This window comes from Homarus americanus, unplaced genomic scaffold (assembly GCF_018991925.1).
Source record: "Homarus americanus isolate GMGI-L3 unplaced genomic scaffold, GMGI_Hamer_2.0 scaffold30108, whole genome shotgun sequence".
NCBI lineage: Eukaryota > Metazoa > Arthropoda > Malacostraca > Decapoda > Nephropidae > Homarus > Homarus americanus.
The window spans coordinates 11,312,958-11,336,137 of NW_024748109.1; the positions used below are offsets into that span (position 1 = coordinate 11,312,958).

General features: G+C 44.4%; 1 protein-coding gene across 1 annotated transcript in view; it reads left to right on the forward strand.

Moving 5' to 3' along the window:
- Positions 1–23,180, forward strand: part of LOC121880074 (spectrin beta chain, non-erythrocytic 1-like) — a gene marked incomplete in the record, with an annotated part of 309,746 nt that overhangs the window by 47,006 nt on the left and 239,560 nt on the right. Inside the window, 8 exon segments of the mRNA XM_042387083.1 lie at positions 2,958–3,066; positions 3,420–3,584; positions 3,806–3,918; positions 5,307–5,494; positions 11,165–11,390; positions 13,136–13,267; positions 14,193–14,414; positions 14,601–14,987. Coding sequence (XP_042243017.1) covers positions 2,958–3,066; positions 3,420–3,584; positions 3,806–3,918; positions 5,307–5,494; positions 11,165–11,390; positions 13,136–13,267; positions 14,193–14,414; positions 14,601–14,987 — 1,542 coding nt within the window.

A 23,180-nucleotide genomic window follows, 5' to 3' on the forward strand; every position in this document is an offset into this window, starting at 1 on the left:
AGGGCATTTCAACATAGTGACAGTGCAAAAAGTAAGATTGACTGGGAGTGAATACACTGGTTGATTACAAGTTATTGATAATTTTTACAATGGTTGGGACTGGGTTGTTCTTATAGCGATCAGTTTGTTTTCGTATGGGCTGGATGCGGTTGTGGTGTCGAACAGTAATTCGCGGGCGAGGGATCTCAGGTGGTAGTAGGAGCCGGTGTAGAGGATGGTGTAGAATCTTCTCACCAAATTTGCAGATGAGGTCGGGGTGATGGTTAGTGAGAGCCGAGAGGGTTCGTGTGTTGAGCGCTCCTTGATATGTGGAGTAGGAAGGGAGAGAATAATCTTGCGTGTCCTCTTTTGCACTTTTTCTATGTGTTTACATTGTGTGGCATTTAGGGAGGAAGACCAGGTAGGGGAGGCATAGGTGAGCTTGGGAAGTATGAATGTAGAGTAAACACAAAGGAGCTCGGGTGCAGGAACTCCGAGGGACTTGATTCGGCGGAGGAGGTGGAGACGGAAACTGGAGGATTTGACAACTTCGCTGACGTGTGGCTTCCAATTTAATTTGTTGTCTTTGGTGACACCAAGGAGCTTAGTGGAATCTACAACCTGGAGTGTGTTGGAACCTAAAGTAATGGAAGGGGGTGGGACAACGTCGGAGGAGAGGTTGATGTGCATAACCATGGTCTTGGTATGGTTGATGGTGACGTGGTTGTTGGTGGCCCAGTTTTTGAGACTTCAATAAATCCTGAAGGGCAGTATAGTCAGGAGTAGAATTGTTGATGCTGATCCCAATGGTGGAGTTGCCGACAATTCCAGCGAGCAGGGGTTTCTCTTAGGGGATCTTTGATAAGCATAAGGAAGCATAGTGGTCCCATCTTGGTGCCTTGGGGGATGCCACGGGTGAGTGACTAAAAGGTGGAGACAGCCCCTCAGAAACATACAGCTTGGTGTATGTTACTGAGGAAGTCTGTAAGCCATGGTATAAGACTTCTTTGAAACCCGAGGTCGATAACTTTGTTGATGATTAAATTGTGGTTGACTAGGTCGAATGCCTTAGTGAAGTCAATGAAGGCGACAGCTACAGACGTTTTTCGTTTCTCCAGATGGCGGTATATGTAGCTCCCAAGGTGACCCCGACTGGGGTGGAAGGAATTTTCATGGAATAGAATGTTATATAGTGTACAGTGATCATTATGGCCCAAAAGTACAAAGAGTGACTGTGTACCTGACATTGTTGTTCAGCAAGGAAAATAGTGACCTTGATTATGTTGATGGTACAAATAGAGGTGTATGGACGTATTGGTTCTGGTCAGTAGGTACTGGTGGGTGTACGTATTATTGGTCTGGTCAGTAATGCGGTAATGGTTGCATGCAGTTACCTCGACAGTCCTGGTCAGTGCATGCAGTGATCTTGACTGTTGATGATTTACAACTGTACATTGTGTGATCTTGAGGGCTGTATACATTAGGAATCATCACTAGAACAAAACCATATACATAGTAATACAGGTTATCTTGGTTTCACTTTTATTTGTAATATAGTATGCATTTTGAGTTGCATAAATATTTCAAGTTGTCAATACTCCTCTATTCATTGGTTTTTAAATTAAGTATACATTATGCAAGTATTAGGCACAGTATCTCAAAAATGTATCTGCCAGGATGAGTCTGATGACTTCCAAAACGTTAGATGCAACTCGTGATGTCACGGGATGGTTGGTATGTGTGGCTCTGTGGCATGCTGATCCTACCACATTTGGTAACCGAACGTCATATTGATTATGCCAAAATAAAAACCCATTGCATTACTTTAGTTCAACTAGACAGTGCAGTAATGTGCATATCCCAGTGTATCATCCGTGGTCTCCTAATGTTTCTCAGTGTGGACAGATATTTCTTTGAGATACTGTACATGGGGCATGATGTGTGGGAGAAAGGGATGAAAAACTTGAACTTTTCTTTAGTTTAAAGTTTATTCTTACATGCAACATTAACTTATGATAGAGTACTCTTCTATTTGAGATTATTTCATTCTCCCTTCCTTCCTCTTCCTTTCTTTACTTTTAATTTCTTAATTTGTCTCTTCTTAATTGAACTATATAATATCCTGTATGGAAAGAAGCACATTTATGTGTGTGATACATAATGCTGCTGAGGATATGATTTTCAGTTTTCCAGCTGTCTTTAAAATTTTAAAGGATTGATTTTCTTAGACAAATACAGCACTGCATTCAGCCACCTTATCGACTATAATATCCAGACTACATCACCAGTTCAGTATGCGCTGAACTGGTGATTTAGTAAACCTTCACATATTTCACACATGTACTGTACAGTACTGTACTACAGTATTTGTGCACTGTTGATTCTGGATGATCTGGTACTGTAATCTTTTTTCCTGACTCCTCCAATTAAGTATTCTCCACTCATCATCATGACTTGAAATAAGACTAGGCTACTGCCTAAAGATTAGTAAAGTGATGCAAGAGTGGTGAAATATGTACATTACTGTAATGATTTTTAACTTTAAATTAGTACTGTACAGGGTTTCTATATGCAGGAAGTGCACATAAAACTATGTTGGTTGGTAAATTTAGTCAATGTTAGACTTGTGTTCTGGAATCCCATACACTTTACTATAGGACTGTATTATAAAAACTGAAAAAATTCTGAATCCAGACACTGTTTGGTCTCAACCATGCCAAATTATCAAGGTTCCACTATTTCCTTTTTATATAATGAATGGATATTAAAAATGGCACAAATTAATGTATATTATAGTATTTTCATATTGGAAGAAAACATAAGTACAGTACTGTATGGTTTACAGGCAGGACTGTACATAATTGTGTACTGTACAGTTTTATTTTTCCATGATTAAAGCAAATGCATATACTGTAGGTGCATGACCTATTGTTGTATCTCTAGAATGTAGAAATGGGTTGATTACCTATTTTTTCTAGGATGAAGAGAATGAGAGCAGTGAGAAGAAGTCTGCCAAAGATGCCTTACTGTTGTGGTGTCAAAGGAAGACTGCTGGCTACAGGGGGGTCAGCATTGAAGATTTTTCTCGTGAGTTTATATAACGCCACATTTTTTATGGTGAAAATGTCAGTGTTTTTATATATAGTTTTGTTGTTTTGGTTAATGTGATATATAAGTATATGAGCTCCAAAATAATTTTTGGTATGGGAAGATTTTTGATTAGATCGATTTAGTTTGTATTCTGTGAATAAATAATAGCGATCATTTACTGTACCATATTCAAGAAGCTTACTATATTAGTACAGTACTGTATCATGGTATAAAATTTTTTGACTATTTCCAGAATGTTTTGGATTACAGTACTTGTATTATAGAGTACTGTATACTTTATGCTTTGTATTACATGATCTCTGCAGCAGTTTAATAAGTTTGAATTTTAGGATCCTGGCGGGATGGCTTGGGTTTCAACGCTCTTATTCATGCCCATCGGCCAGACATCATTGACTACAATTCCCTGATCCCAAAGAATCACATCAATAATCTCAATAATGCCTTTGATGTGGCCCATAATGAGTTGGGCATTGCCAAGATTCTTGATGCTGAAGGTATTGTTATGGTGTTATTTGTATTAAAATACTGTACTGTCTATCCATTATTTCCTAATACATATCTGTACTGTAATGACTTTGGTCATAAATAAAATCTGTGATCATGAGGAAGATGATGTAATTACCGGATATTTATACTGTATGCTGAACTACCATATACAATACAGTATTTATATATCTTTTGTCATTCTGTAAACCTTTGACCTTATTTGTATCAGATGTGGACACAAACAAACCTGACGAGAAGTCTATCATCACCTATGTTGCCTCATACTACCACACCTTTGCTCGCATGAAGAACGAGTTGAAGGGCTCAAAGAGAATTGCTAATGTAAGTAGAAATGATCTAAACTAATATTTTTGTGATAAATTGTACTTTACTGTACTGGTCATTATAAATGCTAGATAATCAAAGCACATCAGTATTTGAAGTCACAAGAAATTGTAAAAAATTGTACGGAATCTGGTAATTTTTACCTTTTTTGTAGAAACTGTGTAATGGAGAGAATAATAATTGTACACTTTAAGATCTTGATAATCTCTCGTATTATATTCTTCTCCTCACACTGCTAGAAATACATACATGATGCTACTGATCCTGGTCTCTCCTTCTTTAATACTGTATTTCTTAGACTGTGTTGATATTAGAATAGGGTACTGCAGTTAATAAACAGGAGTTGGTGGAATTGTAAAATTTGCAGGTACCTGTATTTCAAAATGTGTGCCTAGTTTTCAGAGTGAATTGTGTAGGTTCTATTGCATAGTGCTTTGACAATGAATGCCTCGGTAAAAAATGCTCCCTCACCAAAGTACTGCATCAAGCTCGGTTGGTTTGTTTGTTAGTAGTGAGGGAATATAAAAATGTTAACCCTTTCGCCGCATTTTACTCACTTGCCATTTTATTCTGGCTACCGCCAGATGATCTTATTCAGCTTAGGGTAACCTCCCGCGGTGAAAGGGTTACACAAGTGATGAACAATGCTCCTTTGATTTCAAATGACACCTATTTTTTAAGTTGTATAAAGCACACCATAATTTTTCCCTTAGATATGTAAATAAGCAACATATTGGGCAGGATATTATCTGAAGTCCATGATATTCACCAGACAATTAAAGCAGGAACATAAAGAAGGGTGAACCAAAGCCAGTTGACAGGCTTTAAAGGAGTCAATGGCAGATATTCATTTTAAGCTTTGTACAATATTTAAAATAAAGACATATACACACTATAATCAATGCACCACAGTTTCTCTGTTCTAAGGAGGGTTGTGCTCCTTGAAATGGACAGTACTGTATAAATGAAGGTACAGCAAGTGTCCAAAGTAATGTTGGGTTACTTTCCCAACCGCAACCAAATTTCCTCTCCATGATAAATCTACAGTAAATATATTTGTATAGCAATAAAATTAATCTGATTACAATGCTGTGCTGTAAGTTTTAATGATTAAGCAATATGAATGAGTATCCAGAACCTGTCTAGCCACCCTGCACCAGAACAGGAAAGGGTTTGTATAAAAAAAAAAGGTGTATACAGTGAAACCTCCATATAGCCGACTTTTTTCTCCATATAATCCGTTACATGGAGGTTTCACATCTAACGGACCCTCGATGTAATGGACTTTCCTCTCCATAAAGTTCATTAAATAGAGGTTTCACTGTATATATATCAAAGCAGTTGTCCAATATTGAGAATTTTATTAATGTCTTGTTTCTGTACAGATAATGAACCAGATGAAGGATGTAGATGACTGCAAAGTTAAATATGAGAAAATCACCACGACTCTGCTGGAGTGGATCATCATGAAGGTAGTGGAACTTGATAGTCGAAAGTTTCCCAACTCTCTAGACGGAATCCAGAAACTACTCATCCATTTCAAAAAATACAGAACCGAGGAGAAACCACCCAAGTTAGTGAAACATGTACTGCATGTTGATTTACTTGTAAATGTTGGAGATTCAGTAAATTATCAACTAAATTATCATGACATGATGTAGTTACGAAATTAAACTAATAGTATTAGAAAGCAAAATTCTTCAAGTTAAGGTGTTACTTTAATTTCTATATGCAGTCAGTCCTTGACTTACGACGGGGTTAGGGTCCGACGACCAGGTCGTAAGTCGAAAATGCAAAAATAATACGTAGAAAATCTAAAATGGGTGTTTCTTTTTCTTCTCGGCACCACGAGAACTCTCACTTTTACGCTTGGTAGCCATTTTAAAGGGAATTACAAACGAAAATTTTGTCAGTACTCGGCGCGATCACTAATAATGTCGGGACTCGAAAATACGTAATTTGAAAAAATATTTTATACGACTGCAGCGGTCGTATGTCCGGGTGGTCGTAAGTCGAGGAGTACCTGTATAGGTACTGTATTGCACTACCCCTCGTTTAAAGTGGGTTTGTTCAATGTGGATTCGCTCAAACCATTTTTTATTCCTACTCTACTTTATTACTACTACCCGGTATCACTTAATACTTGGCTAAGATTCGCTCGAACGCTAGTTTGAGACGGGCTAACACAGGAAAATTTGACTGACCGTGGTCAGCTAGCAAATGTTTTGTGGAGGCCAGCGGTCGAGTCCATTACAGTCCACAGGTAGTGTTCCCAGCGGGCCAGTAGTCAAGTCTATTACAGTCCATGGGTAGTGTCTCCATGCCATGTGGGCTCAGAGTTTAGCTATTGCCTAATGTTTCTCTGGGCACGCTACACTGCCCTAAGGGCAAAGCTGTACTGTACATGTACTCAAAATAATGTACTAAATGATTACCAAAATTTTTGTCAAGTGCGAACTATAGCATGTTTACAGTATATTTAAATTAATCACTATCTTATAAGAATTCCAGCAATGTAAATGATATTCTCCCTGGTCACTTCTGTGACATTTTATAAACAAAAAACCAAAAACTCAATCTAAAGGACATAAATAAATACTTCACTAGACCTTTGGCACCAACTGTCAAACTGTCACTGTCACCTCCCCCCTCTCCCCCCCCCCCTCCATCTTCCCAGCCAGGGTTTGGTGGTTTTAGGCTTAAAGTTTTTATCTTATATAATATCTCAGACTAAAGTTAGGAGAACATAATTTGCATTGCTAGAATCCTTGCAAGACCGCAAATAATTTGAATATAAACGTCATATATTTTGCACATGAGATAAAAGTTTTAGCCATCTTGTAATAAGATTAATTAAAACTAAAATTTGTATGTCTAATGTGAACTATAGCGTGTATATATTCAAGCTAATCACTATCTTATAAGAATTCCAGTAATGTTAATTATTTCTTCCAGGTCAGTTCAGTGACATTTTATAAGAGAAAAACGTAGTCACTCTTAAGGGTAGATAAATAAATAAGCACTAGATCTTGGCATCAACTGCCGAACATATCACCTCACCTCCCTCCCTCGCCCTCCCCCCCCCATCTTCCCAGCCAGTTAACAGACCATTTCCCATCCCTTAATTTTAGCTGTGTTGATTTATGAGTTTTTGTTTTAACATAATAAGTCGACCCTTGTTAATTCGGACTACAGTTCCTCCCCGACTTACAACGGGGTTAGGGATCCAAATCCATGTCGTAAGTCGAAATGGTCGTAAGTCGAAAATGTTTAAATAATACATAGAAAATCTAAAATGGGTGTCTCTTTTTCTTCTCAGCACCACAAAACTCACTTTTAAGCTTGCCAGCCATTTTAAAGTGAATTACCAATGAAAATCTTCTGTGTACTGACGTTGGGACTCGAAAATACGTAATTTGACAAAATTTTGGTACCACTGAGGCAGGTCGTAAGTGCAAATGGTCATAAGTCGAGAAGGTCATAAGTCGGGGAGGAGCTGTAATGGGGGGAGGGGTGTGTCAGTTTTAGCCGATAGTCCGAATTAACCTATTTAGGTTAGGTTAGGAAATATAGTACCGTATACACTGTACGCTGAACATGATACACAGTAACAAAAATACAGAAAATACTGTACTGTAAACATCATATAACTAGCTATATAAAACTTTGCAATATGCTAATTTCATTTACCTTTGGTAGATGACAGATGAGCTTGATGTGGTGGAGGTGGGGGGTAGAGGTGATAACGCGTTATTCGGAGTCAATAGAGCTATGATGCTCCACTGGTCCTTGTCCCCCACTCGTAGAAGTCCGAGGTGACTGAGGATGGCCTGAGTCAGCAGCAGGGTTGGGACGAACTGGCTTGAAGAATGAGTCTAGTTTCATTTTTTTACCTTGATGATGCTGCCTCTGGATAATGAGTTCCCTAAAGGCTCTAAAATGTTGATAGTAATGCTGAACATCATTACTTTCTGCTGACAATTCAATGTAAGAAATGACATTATCAGTGGATTCTCGTATAACAGAGAGTTTGGGTTTCTTGGGCAATGGTTCTTTGTCTTCCTCATCTTCACTATCTCTGCTGTCACCAACGAGAACTTCATCCGCTATTTCTTCTTCTGTTAAGAGTTGGTATCCAGGGTCACCCTCTGTGTCTTCTAGCCAGTTTCTGATGTCGTCTTCTGTGACATCATTTTCGCCCGCCCTCTTAAGGATATGATGAAAGTCCCTTGCCTCGAATCCTTCGAAATCATATCCTACCTCCACAATGTACAGAAGTTTTTTCCAAGCATTGGCTAGAGTGGTAGTCTTCAGTGCCTTCCATGAAGCTGCTAAGTTGAATATTGCAGACTTGAGGTTGTAGTTCTTGACGCTATTAACAGTTCTTTGTCCTCGTGTGTCTTCCGTAAGATCTTCATCTTCTTCTATAACCGCAAGAACTTCGTCTAGATATCTTCGTTGGTATATTCTCTTGCAGGCTACAATTATACCCTGATCCATTGGCTGGATCAGGGAGGTAACATTGGATGGCAAGAACATGCATCTTATTTTACCATCATTACTGACAAGCTTGTCAGCACCTGGGTGAGCAGGTGTGTTGTCCAAAATTAGTAGTGCCTTCACCTCAGCAGCAGGAAGTTTGAGGACATCTTCTTGATATTTTCGCACTGGAGGAATGAAATGCGAGAAAAACCAATCATTAAAGATTTGCATGTTGAATCACGATTTCTTGGAGTGGTAATAATGCACTGGTAGATGGTGCATCATGTCTTTCAAAATATGCGGGCGTGCTGACCTCCCCACCACCACTAACTTTAAACGGTGCATACCGTCTGCGTTCACACAACACAATGCCGAAAATCGTTCCTTACCGTACTTACTTTACGACCGGGTGAGGAGGCTTCATTCTTGAAAGCTTGGGTATTCCGGGGTAGGGACCGCCAATACAACCCAGTTTCATCCCCATTATAGACTTGGGAAATCAGGAGCCCTTCACTCTTAATTAAGTCATTTAGCCTCTCCCTGAATGGTTCGATGTCCTCGGTGGGTGAGCTACCAGCTTCACCATGCGTAATTTTATTACACATTCCATGGCGATTTCTAAATCGCCATAACCACCCGTCACTAGCTTCGAAATTCTCAATGCCCATATGACTTGCTAGCTTAACAGCAGCAGCTTGTATTTCTACACCACGGATGACATTACCACAGGATCGTTGCTGCACAAACCACTTCGTCACTGCCTCCTCAAGATTTGTATCTTTTGCCACTCTCATACTCTTCCTTGCACCAACAGATGATGATTTAGAAGTTGCATCAACATTATATTACTAAGAAAATGCAATGAGTTTGTCCTTAGCCTTGCGTATGTCCGAAACTGTTTGCTTTTTAACACCATACTCGTCACAAACTCTAGACACCCAAGCACCAGCCTCTAACTTCCTTAGAAGTTCCAGTTTCTGGTTCACAGAAAGGGTCACATACTTCCTCTTCGGCATTTTACTCCCCCTTGAAGACATGATGTAAAATACAAGGCTGAAGGATGCCTAATCACTGAAATATCAAAGAAAATTGCAGGGCATCACAACACTGATACACGAATATGGCGCTAGGTCAACAATGACTGGCGTGACTCGCGTGCGCACAAGGCTGCCGCGTGACCCATCTATCTGACAATCCCAGAACCATAAATTTGGTATGGACTCGTCTATAACCCTCCCTCGTTTATAGGTCGACCCTGATTTTTTGACCAAAAAATCGTTAATTTATGATATTCCGTGTGTATAGGTTGACCCAAGTTTTTGAGGGTATTGGAACAACAAAACCTTCAGTAAAAACACACTACGTCCTATAAACTGAGGCTTGCCGTGCCTGAAACACCGAGTGCCGAAGGCAAATTGTTTACCATTTATTATTACGACACTTTACACTGAAACACGGGTAGTATTTATTCAAGTCAATTAGGAGGGAATATTATTGTATACAACAGTTTTTTAACTAAAAACCATTGGATAAGCGATTACGGTAAAATCTTTTGAACAACGAAAGAAAGCGCAAGTCATTGTTTTCGTCATGATTTTATACCACTTTCCACTGTAATACGTACGTCATTTCAGCAAAAATATTACATTTCCATATTTATTTCTGAGAATATATTCATTCGGTCACAGTTAAGGTAAAATATACTTATGGTGTAATATTTTAATGAAAATACCCGGTTCTTTAGAAATACGGTATCGTAGTTTTCTTTTGTTTCAAATTCAATTAACAAAGATTGACGTTTCAAATGCAATGAACAAAAATTTATGTATCTATAAATAAACTTTAAAATTTAATACTTTATGTTTTACATAGTCCTGTGCTACCATACCATGCATTTGGCTACTTTGGGCTTGCTATGATGACGCAAGATATCTGCCCTGGCAACTGTACCGACACTCACAGCTGGTGGTGCGTCGTTTCCATTGTTTACTGGTAGTTACTGGTAAATATTTTTCAACCTAACAAAACTATTACCCGTTAAGAGGTCAACCTCCAATTTTTTGCCAAAAAATTTGGGGTCCACAAAACATGTAGCTATGTGTGTGTATGTTTATTTGAGTGCCCCGTCATAGGAGTCCGTTTTCTCTCGCTTCAGGACGCCTGAGTCCTCCGTTTTCTCTTAATCTTGGAGTGCACTGCACCAGAGACTTTATTCCTTAGTAATGAAACCGAATTTGAAATTGCAACCCCAATTGCAACTAGGACAATCCCAGAACCAGAAATTTGATACGGACTGTTCAGATTTCGTCGGATTTATCCGAAATCAGGATTAAAGGGGTCCAAATTAACGAGGGTCGACTGTACAAAAAGCAATGTTTTGTTTGTTCTAGGAGATGGGCTGAGGTGCATCTGGGTAGACTCTGTCTTTTTAGTTTTTTGTGTTTCTCTCAAGTACCAAACTAAATTATTCCATTGAAACAACACTTCGATTTAGTGCGAATTCGGTTTAAAGTGACCTCTCTTGGAACATATCTGTAGATAGGGACTGAGTCAAATTGAGGTTATACTATATATATATATATACATTTCAGAACTTGCATATAAGTGTGTTTCTGTTACATTATTGTGTGACATTATTTGTGTAATATAGTTTAAAATTCTTAAACTTAAAAGATAAAGTAGTGCAGTAATAGAATTAAGGCTGGTAACAAATATTTTTTTAAGATTGATCAAAATGTTTACCATATTATTTTCTTCATAGATATAAAGAGAGAAGTGAAATAGAAGCACTGTTCTTCTCAATTAATGCAAGCCTTAAGGCTCTGAACCAGCCAGCATACATCCCAAAGGAGGGCCAGTTGGTTCACGACATAGAACGAGAATGGAACAACCTAGAAAAAGCTGAACATCGGCGGGAAGTGGCACTCAGGGATGAGTTGCTCAGACAGGAGAGACTTGAACAGCTTGCATATAAATTTGACAAAAAGGTAAAATCATTTAAATGCATTTGTTCTAGTCTTCCAGAGTAGAATTGCATTAAAGTAGCATACATTATTTCAAATGTAGATGTCCAAGGTATTGTGGTACAGTAACCAAATTTATTGGCTAGGATGTCTATACTTTTTATATATTTTGATATTTTTTAGTGTACCTCCTCTTTATTAGAATTACTAAGACAAACCAACATGTATAGTTTGCTGTTGGTGTATTTGCTTGTTTTACTTTAGGAAGTTATTTGTCTCTTTTTCTTGTCTATCTGATAACTTGGTTAAAACCCTGACCTTATTCCCTTGAAATTTACTGTGGATTGCTTTATCATGTAGGAAGGTTCTTGTGAATTTTAAACATGATTCCAATTCAGAAACCTATTGTGGACAATAATATAAAGAAACTCATGAACAAATTTCCTTGAAATTTGTGTATGTTGGTTAGTTCTCAGTGAAGGTCTGAATAAATGTTTGAACATTTTCATAATCTTAACTGATAATAAGTGAGAAATTGAACTAGGTGCCATTGTAGTTACATTAATGGACAAACAAGCAGTCTAGTTTATTGTGACACATCTCAAACTACGAAACTGGTTCATACCCCAGTCAGATTTCAGACTGCTAGTTCATTTTCTTTGCAGTGGATGGACTACTGGTGTTAACAGACCCAAGGCCTGGTATATGTCAGTTAAAGTGTTTCATACTGTATTAATTATAAAATTTCACATTCCATTTTTACCCAATATTCCCGTCCAAATTTTATTAGTTACTATCAGGATAAAATTTGTCCTTTATTGTTCAGTGTTTTGAAGCAGCGTGGGTATGCTGTATTTGGTGAAACTTCTCTCGAACTGACAAAAGTTGTTCAACTAGCTTTTTAAGATATTTACTACCACATTGCATAGAATTTAATATCGGTACAGGTATCCCTCGCTTAGCTTTAATTCACTTAACGTTAATTCAGCTTAGTAATATCAAAATTTTGACACCATTTCACTTAAAATAAGGTAAAAATTCAGTTTAGTGATAGATTGACCCACTGGAAGAGGAAAAAACTGGGGATGAAATGGTCAGTGAGATGGCCTGTTGCCATTGTTACATGTAATGAAACCATAAAAGATGTGGAAAAATCATTACAGTACTCTAATCTGGCTTAGAAATAAAGAAAATATAATATAAGATTATAAAATAAGAAAAATGAAGAGCATGGGTGTGTACTATGTGTTTGAAGTGAACGTATGCATGGAGGCAGTAGGCTGTAACTTGTCTCCCAGCTGCGGCATCATGGCATACACATACACGTCTCAGAGTCGGCTGGGTGCCTGCCTGGCTGAACTGTGTCACATCACCCAGAGGATGGTTTGAGCGTGGAGGGAGCTATTTCTTGTACATAAAATAATGCTATTGTATTTTATGATATGTTATGTATCTTGTAATTTGAAATGTGTTCAAATAAGGCTTGCCTTGTGCTCATTAAGTTGTTTAAATCTGTATCTCATCATTTATATACAAGTTTGGTGTTAATAAATCGATAGTTTAACTTCGAAACCGTTTATAATAAACTTGTTTATTATAATTATTAGGGAGTATGTACTATACAGTACTATACTCAGTGTTTACTATCCTGCCATTTAAACCTGTTGTTTGCCCTCCCTGGTTTGCTGTTATCCCTCATTTAGTGATAATTTTGCACAACGTCAGGTTTTCAGGGATACTTATATTGATTTTTTTCTCATATATCGTAGAGTGTTCTTCGTAAGGGCTACCTCGAGGAAATGATTCAAGTTTTGAGTGATCCAAGATATGGTAGTAACTTGGCACAAGTGGAAGCTACAGTCAAAAAACATGAAGCCATCAGCGCTGACATCCTAGCTCGGGTAAGTCTCCTTTCTTTCTAGAATGCAAGGTCATAGGAGGCAAAGTGAGGGATGCACAGGGGAATTGTTGAGCTGGCATTATTATATGTGTATAAATGATACACTTGGGAGGCAAGAGAAAGGCGCAAATTAGAAGTGACAGTATTCTCGAGGTGCAGAGAATAAGAAATACTGTACTGAAATAAGAAGATAAAAAAGTGATGGCCTAGGGACTGCTCAGGAGGTCTGGACATTCTGTATTAAGAAAATGGGAAGTGAAAGCTTGGTTGAAATAGTATACATTTCAGAGATGTATGGAATAAGGGACAGGAAGGCTGAGGAGGAGATGGAAGGATGGGGTGATGGACATCCAGGAAGTAGCAGTGTGTTTTTGTGTGAACGAGAAGAGAGTATGGCATATTGGTTTTTGGGAAGGACCAACTGCTGATAGGTGATGTGGGTTTGTATGAAGCAACCAATAAATGAGGTATAGGGTGTTATTGTGGAAGGGGAGTCCCATAGCTGAGCATAACTTGAATGGTACAGTACTTCAGTAAGAATAGATGAATGACTATAATTACAGGGAAAATTTTTGTGTTTGTTCTTGTTTCTGGGCATCCTACATTAGACTGGGATAAATGTGACGAGGGTGACAAAAAAAATAGAATTGTAAGATTGCAAGTTCTCACTTAATGAAAATTTGTGATTGTTTTTCAAAGTTGTTGAAATATGGGTCAAGTTTCAAACACTTGCCTAGTACTGTACCTCTAAGACTTAATTCATAGAAATTAAATAAATGAAATTTCTGTTCTAGTCTTTTGAGGTCACTTTGAGTATATATATCCTGTACCTTTTTTCTGTATTTAAAGCAGGGTGGCACCTGATTTATTTTTTATTTAATTTTGTGCCAAAAGAGGTTTATGCAATATCATTTACCGTTCTACAGCAAGAGAGATTTGAAGATTTAACCAAAATGGCGGATGAGTTGGATGCTGAAAACTACCATGGTAAGGAAGCTATTCGCAAGAAGGAAAAAGACATATTAAGGAAATGGAGTGAACTTCTAGATCTTCTCAATAAACATAAGGTTCATCTGCAGAACTGCTGTATACTTGTTGGTATCATGAGAGAGGTGGATACCATCACTGCTTCAATCAAGGAGCTGGAAGTAAGTTGGTACTAAATAAATTTTTATTTACTTGGTAAAATCATTATCAATTGTAATTTTTTATAACATTGTTGATTTCATCCTTGCTTTAGTTTGATAGAACTGTCATACTTCATTTAAATATTAGACATTATCTTAAAACATAGGTCCTTGTTTGCGGAATTAATTTGCTAATTTTATTCCCAGGTTAATTTTTGTTCTGGCGATGTTGGACGACACTTACTAGCAGTGGAGGATCTACTTCAAAAGCATTCATTAATGGAGTCACAAGTTCATTCAATGGGTGAGACAATCAAACGTCTGAACAAGCAAGGTGAAGCTTGTATGACCTCAGTACACAAGGATGCACCACTACTCCAGAAGAGACTACAAGAACTCAATCAGGGACAACAAGCACTTTTAAAGAAAGCTGCAGAGCGACGCTTGAAGCTGGAGGAGGCTAGAGATCTCTTTCAGTTTGAGGTGGATATGGAAGAGGAGGAAGCTTGGGTCATTGAGAAGCAGAGGATATGCCAGGCAGGAGTCACTGCAAAGGATATTAGAGCAGTCATCTCCCTCCAGCAGAAACATAAGGTAAGGAGGCTTCTGAAGTTTCAATTCTCTTACAGTATGTTTGAATGAGTGATATACAGTACTAAGAACCTGTAATCAGATTCTTGAAATAGAATGCATTGGACATTTTGATGTACAGTATTTTGTATACATAGTGTACTGTAGATTTTCTATAAAGTAAAATTATAAGATAGTAAATTTTCAGTAAGTTATTTTCTCTTTTTCTGGAATCTGGCCTACTTGGAATCTATAAAGAATGTAGTATTGGTTATGCTTCACTATTCCTATCCATTTTTTGTGGAAGACAATTAACAGTACTGTACATTTGTAATATTTACTGTGATACAAGTAGCTGCTAGGCTTTGTTGCAATACTACATTTTTATTTAAGAAGTTTCTTACAATGCCTTGATATTTGTACCAATCCTGGAGTCTTTGTACTAACACATGGGAATTTAAATTTCTTGCTTTTTTTAGCATGCCCCTGATATCTCTTGATAGCTGTCAGCACATGCCAGAATTTTTGTAAAAATATTTCCTCTTCCATGATACAGCCTCCTCATTTCCTCAGAATCTTGAAAGTGCTGCTTGCTACACACATGATCTTTGGCAGTTGCTGTATATTCCGCAGAACCATGCAATACCTGTACTTTAAAAATTTTTTTTTACATATTAATTTCGTTAATACGCTTACACCTACAGGGACACCTCAAACACAAGATACAGTAAAATCTACTTCAGCCTACGGCGAATGTACTAAATGTATAAAAACGATAAATAATGATATAAAGCAATTACCGGAAAACTGAGAAAATGGCGAGAAAATCGCTCCAAACTTTTCTGCTCCGGGCATAGGGACAAAGGTTCCCTGTGTTACGAAAGATTTCACCATGTTTAGCGTGGGTGGGAATACCAATTGCTTCGGTAACACTGGATTTTTCTGCTCTGGTCTATTTATAATTACTTTACAAACAAATATTTCTTTAAATATACATACAATACTAAAAAAAATAAAATACAGTAATAAATCAATGTAACTCAGAGCTGTGCTAACGAGGTGGCGAATCAGGTGGTGAGGTAACAGATTAAGACATTTACACAGCACACACATTAATAGCACTACTAAACCATTGTTTTGTAACATTATACTTTATAATTTCTATTTTAAAATTAATTGATACATCATGGCTCGATTCCCTACTTTTGCACTTAGACAACTGATCAGCGAATAAATCAGGGCATATGGAGACACATTATACACTAGTGATGTCACGAAGCTTCGAAACTGCAACTACAATGCATAAATTATCACAACCTGTACTCAAATGTACTAAATTAATTACTAAAATTATTATGTCTAGTGAAAACTATAGGATATTTATATTCAAATTAATCACCATCTTGCAAGAATTCCAGCAATACAAGTTATATTCTGGTAAGTCAGTGACATTTTATAAGTGAAAAATAATTAAAACTCCCTGCCTTTTATAATCCTGAGTCCCTGACAACTGTCAACCCCCCACCCCTCCTGGCTGTCCGCCTCCCCACCCCTCCTGGCTGTCAACCCCCCCACCCCCTCTGGCTGTCAACCCCCCACACCCCTCCTGGCTGTCAACCCCACCCCTCCTGTTTCCCATCCCTTCCCCCCCTCCCTGGCTGTCAACCCCCACCCCTCCTGTTTGTCAGCTCCCCACCCCTCCCCAGCTGTCAACCCCCCCCACCCCTCCTGGCTGTCCTTCCCCTCTGGCTGTCGCCCCCCCACCCCTCCTGGCTGTCAACCCCCCACCCTCCTGGCTGTCAGCCCCCCACCCTCCTGGCTGTCAACCCCCACCCCTCTGGCTGTCAACCCCCCCACCCTCCTGTCAGCCCCACCCCTCCTGGCTGTCAACCCCCCCCCCACCCTCCTGGCTGTCCAGCCCCCCCACCCCTCCTGTGTCCAACCCCCACCCCTCCTGGCTGTCAACCCCCACTTACCCCTCCTGGCTGTCAGCCCCCCACCCCTCCTGGCTGTCCTTCCCCACCTCCTGTGTCCAGCCCCCACCCCTCCTGGCTGTCAACCCCCCCACCCTCTGGCTGTCCCCCACCCTCCTGGCTGTCAACCCCCCTCCTGCCTGTCAGCCCCACCCTCCTGCCTGTCAACCCCCATCCTCCTGGCTGTCCAACCCCCCCCACCCCTCCTGGCTGTCCTTCCCCCCCACCCCTCCTGGCTGTCAGCCCCCCACCCCTCCTGGCTGTCAGCCCCCCACACCCCTCCTGGCTGTCAACCCCCCACCCCTCCTGTGTCCTTCCCCCACCCCTCTGGCTGTCAGCCCCCCCACCCCTCCTGTGCCCCCCACCCCTCTGTGTCTGGCCCCACCCTCCTGTGTCAGCCCCCCACCCTCTTGACTGTCCAGCCCCCCACCCCTCCTTGACTGTCAGCCCCCCCCCCACCCCTCTTGGCTGTCAGCCCCCCCCACCCCCTCTTGGCTGTCAGCCCCCACCCTCTTGTGTCCTTCCCCCCCCACCCCTCTTGGCTGTCGCCCCACCCCTCCTGGCTGTCAGCCCCCACCCCTCCTGGCTGTCAACCCCCACCCTCCTGTCAACCCCCCCACCCCTCCTGTTTTGTCAGCCCCCCACCCCTCCTGGCTGTCAGCCCCCACCCCTCCTCCTGTCCTTCCCATCCTCCTGTGTCAGCCCCACATCCTCTGTGTCCCCCACCCCTCCTGAAAACATTATTTACCCCTCCTGTTAGTAGCCCCCCACCCCTCACAGCTGTCAGCCCCCCACCTCCTGTGTGTCAGCCCCCCACCCCTCCTGGCTGTCAGCCCCCCACCCCTCCTGGCTGTCAACCCCCCCACACCCTCCTGGCTTGTCAGCCCCCCACACCCTCCTTGGCTGTCAGCCCCCCACACCCTCTGTTGTCAACCCCCACCCCTCTTGGCTGTCAACCCCCCACCCTCTTGACATCAACCCCACCCTCCCCTGTGTCCTTCCCCCACCCTCCTGGCTGTCAACCCCCCACCCCTCCTGGCTGTCAACCCCCCCACCCCTCCTGGCTGTCCTTCCCCACCCCTCCTGGCTGTCAGCCCCCCCCACCCCTCCTGGCTGTCAGCCCCCCCCCACCCCCTCTGGCTGTCAACCCCCCCACCCTCCTGGCTGTCCTCCCCCCCACCCCCTCTGGCTGTCAACCCCCCACCCCTCCTGGCTGTCCTTCCCCCCCACCCCTCCTGGCTGTCCAACCCCCCCCACCCCTCCTGGCTGTCATTACCCCTCCTGTTGTCAGCCCCCCACCCCTCCTGGCTGTCCAGCCCCCCCCCCACCCCACTCACCAGCTGTCCAGCCCCCACCCCTCCTGTGTCCAGCCCCCCCACCCCTCTGACATCCCTTCCCCCCCCACCCTCTGTGTTCAGCCCCCCCACCCACTCCACCTGGCTTGTCCTTCCCCACCTCCTGTTTCATCCTTCCCCCACCCCTCCTGGCTGTCAACCCCCCACACCTCCTGGCTGTCAGCCCCCCCCCCTCCTGTTATCCTTCCCCCCACCCCCTCTGGCTGTCAACCCCCCACCCCCTCCTGGCTGTCAGCCCCCCCACCCCCTCCTAGCTGTCCAGCCCCCCCACCCCTCCCCCTGGCTGTCAACCCCCCACCCCTCCTGGCTGTCCAGCCCCCCCCACCCCTCCTGTTGTCAACCCCCCCCCTCCCCGGCTGTCAACCCCCCACCCCTCCCTGGCTGTCAGCCCCCCCACCCCTCCTGTTATCAACCCCCCACCCCTCCCTGGCTTATCCCAACCCCACCCCTCTGTTTTGTCAGCCCCCCACCCCTCCTGGCTATCCAGCCCCCACCCCTCCTGTGTCAACCCCCCCCACCCTCCTGTTTATCAACCCCCCCACCCCCTCCTGGCTGTCAGCCCCCCACCCTCCTGTATCAGCCCCCCACCCTCCTGTATCCAACCCCCCACCCCTCCTGGCTGTCAACCCCCCCCCCCTCACAGCTGTCTTCCCCCACCCCTGCAGCTCGCCCCCCCACCCCTCTGGCTGTCAACCCCCCACCCCTCCTGGCTGTCAGCCCCCCCCACCTCCTGGCTGTCCTCCCCCCCACCCCTCCTGGCTGTCAACCCCCCCACCCCTCCTGGCTGTCAACCCCCCCCACCCCTCCTGGCTGTCAACCCCCCCCACCCCTCCTGTGTCAACCCCCCCACCCCTCCTGTTATCAACCCCCCCCACCCCTCCTGTTGTCAACCCCCCACCCTCCTGTTTCATCAACCCCCCACCCCTCCTGGCTGTCAGCCCCCCACCCCTCCTGGCTGTCAGCCCCCCCCTCCTGTTGTCCTTCCCCACCCTCCTGTTTGTCCTTTGCCTCCTCCTGGCTGTCAACCCCCCACCTCCTGGCTGTCTTCCCCACCTCTGGCTGTCCTTCCCCCACCCTCTGGCTGTCCTTTACCCCTCTTGGCTGTCAGCCCCCACCCCTCTTGGCTGTCAGCCCCCCACCCCTCTTGGCTGTCAACCCCCCACCCCCTCTTCAGCTGTCAACCCCCCCACCCCTCTTGGCTGTCCTTCCCCCCACCCTCTTGGCTGTCCTTCCCCCCACCCCTCCTGTTTCATCCAACCCCCCACACCCCTCCTGGCTGTCAGCCCCACACCCCTCCTGGCTGTCAGCCCCCACCCCTCCCCTGGCTGTCCCAGCCCCCCCCACCCCTCCTGGCTGTCAGCTTCCCCCACCCCTCCTGGCTGTCCTTCCCCCCACCCCTCCTGACTGTCCTTCCCACCCCTCCTGTTATCAGCCCCCACCCCTCCTGTTTGTCAGCCCCCCACCCTCACCAATGTCAACCCCCCACCCTCCTGACATCCTTCCCCCACCCCTCCTGGCTGTCAACCCCCCACCCTCCTGGCTGTCAACCCCCCACCCCTCCTGACTGTCAACCCCCACCCCTCTGGCCTATCAACCCCCCACACCCCTCTGGCTGTCCAACCCCCCCCACCCCTCCTGGCTGTCCTTCCCCCCCACCCCTCCTGTGGCTGTCCTTCCCCCACCCTCCTGGCTGTCCAGCCCCCCCACCCCTCCTGGCTGTCAACCCCCCCCACCCTCCTGGCTATCCAGCCCCCCACCCTCCCAGCTGTCAGCCCCCACCCTCCTGTTTCAACCCCCCCCACCTCCTGGCTGTCAGCCCCCCACCCCTCCTGACTGTCAGCCCCCCCACCCTCCTGGCTGTGCCCCCCCACCCCTCCCCTGGCTGTCAGCCCCCCCACCCCTCCTGTTCATCCTTCCCCCCACCCCTCCTGGCTGTCCTTCCCCCCCCCACCCCTCCTGGCTGTCAGCCCCACCCTCCTGGCTGTCAGCCCCCCACCCTCCTGGCTGTCCTTCCCCCCCCACCCCTCCTGTTGTCAACCCCCCCCACCCCTCACCAGCTGTCAACCCCCCACCTCCTGGCTGTCAACCCCCACCCCCTCACCAGCTGTCCTTTACCCTCCTGGCTGTCCTTTACCCCTCGCATGTCTTCCCCACCCCTCCTGGCTGTCAACCCCCACCCCTCCTGGCTGTCAACCCCACCCCTCTGGCTGTCAGCCCCCCCCACCTCCTGGCTGTCAGCCCCCCCCACCCCCTCCTGTTGTCAGCCCCACCCCTCCCCTGGCTGTCCCCCCACCTCCTGGCTGTCCAGCCCCCCCACCCCTCCTGGCTGTCAGCCCCCCCACCCCTCCTGGCTGTCCCACACCCTCCTGTTTCAGCCCCCCCACCCCTCCTGGCTGTCAACCCCCCCACCCTCTGTCTTAATGTTACCCCTCTGTTTTAATCGCCCCCCCCCACCTCCTGGCTGTCCTTCCCCCCCACCTCCCTGACTTGTCCTTCCCCACCCCTCCTGGCTGTCAACCCCCCACCCCTCCTGGCTGTCAGCCCCCCCCACCCCTCCTGGCTGTCAACCCCCCCACCCCTCCTGGCTGTCAACCCCCCCACCCTCCCTGGCTGTCAACCCCCCCACCCCTCTGTTGTCGCCCCCACACCTCTGTGTGGCCCCCCCCCACCCCTCTTGGCTGTCAGCCCCCCACCCCTCTTCAGCTGTCAACCCCCCCACCCCTCTCCAGCTGTCAGCCCCCACCCCTCTTGTTTCCATCAACCCCCACCCCTCTTAGCTGTCCTTCCCCCCCACCCCTCACCAGCTGTCAACCCCCACCCCTCCCCTGGCTGTCCAGCCCCCCCCCCACCCCTCTGGCTGTCAACCCCCACCCTCCTGTCAACCCCACCCCTCCTGTTCCATCCCAGCCCCCCACCCCTCCTGGCTGTCAACCCCCCACCCCTCCTGGCTGTCAACCCCCCCCACCCCTCCTGTCAACCCCACCCTCCTGTTTCATCAGCTTGCCTCCCTCCCCTCTTCCCAGCCAGCAGAGATAACGTGTGGGTGACCGTTTTACGCAAATGGTTTAAACTTAGGGCCCTCTCTAATAAAATGTTGAGCTTTTGGCTTTGCCAGCTCTTGCATTACTGGGCCCTGGTAGCAGTTAATTTTAATATAAACATCTCAAAGTTTGCACAAGAGATAAAAATTTTAGCTCTTTAGCTTAGAACATTTGAGTACAAAGTGAGTACAGTAATATGTTGCTAAAAATTATGGATTTTTCAAAGGGAAAAGTCTGTACAATTAGCCCCAGTGGTCAGGATATTATGGTAATGAATGTTACAGAGTACAGGTACTTCAAATAAATTTTTAATTATGTACATAGAGACTGGTTGTGTGGAGACCCTTGGGGATAGAAACTGATAGCGCACCCCCAAAAAGGTTCGCGTGCTTTTGTCATTCTTACTGGGCAAATTTTTTTTATTTATTAATTAGTTAAGGTTTTTTACTGTAATAATTTGTACTTATTAATATCAGTACCCTTCATATACAGTAAAATGCTTATTTTTACCTGATTATTCAGCTTGTCATTTAAGGATATCATATTGGAAATGTCTCCTGGAGAATTTACTAAGGATCATTATGGTATCAAAGTCATCTCCCTATCACAATTAGCCACACTTGAGTGAGGAAAGGAGGGGGGGGAGAAAACTGACTGGGCGACCCTCACCCCCCAAAAGGTTCGCCTCCCACTATATTTTAAAATGCTATGTAATGTTGAAGGGATACAACTTTGCTCATTTATCCTTATACTTATCACAATCTCCTAAAAAAATACTTAAGCTTTGTCTTTATTCAAGACATCTTCAAAATATGAGACCCACTAATCCCCCATCCAAGAAAGGGTGACCTGACATTCCATCAGAAGGTCAGTAAGAGGACCACTAATCCCTCACCCTACCTCCACCTGACATTGCATCAGGTCAGGTCTCCCCGCAAAATACTTCAGCTTTTGTCTTTATTCAAGACATCTTCAGGTCATGAGACTTACTAATCCCCCACCCGAGAAAGAGTGACCTGACATTCCATCCCTGTAAGTTCAGTTGCCTCTGAAGATGTCTTGAATAAAGATGAAACCTAAGGTGCTCCAGTGTATACTTATTTGACTGAGAGGTAGCAATGAACAACACACGCGGTGGCGGCAGGACGCAGACTGAGCGGCGGAAAGCTCGATTTAACGGAAATTTCGATCTAACGAACGGGTGGCTCGAATTAGTTCTTTAAATCAAGAAAATACTGTACTGTAGATAGATTTTTCTGAAGTGTTTGAAGCACCTCTATGCCTATATTTTGACATCACTGCAAGCTCAGCAGCAGCACTGCCACACATCACAGGACATATGTCAATTACCGCCAAACTCGCAAGCATGTAGCATGTCACATAGATGACCTTTTCTGTCCTCATTGCTGTGCTCTCTTTTGTAGGATCGTAACTTAGTGTGTGTAATAATAATAATAATAATAATAAACAGTTTATTAAAAGAGCTTGGCAACCAGAAGGCTGAAAATATACAGTTAAATAATTGGGAATGGATCACTTGATTGACAAATAATATGCAAGTAACATAAGTAATACAAATATATTTTATAATAACAAGGTGGGGAGAAGATCATACTGCAGGGTATTTCAACATAGTTTCAGTACAAAAAGGGAAGATTGACTTGGGATTGAACATACTGGTTGACCACGAGTTGTTGATAATTTTTTCAATGGTTGGGACAGGGCTGTTCTTATAGCGATCAGTGTATGCATGTATGGGTTGGATGCAGTTGTGGTGTCAAAGCAATTCAAAGGACGAGGGATGTTGGGTGGAAGCAGGTAGGTGTGTGTGTGTATGCGTGTGCGCGT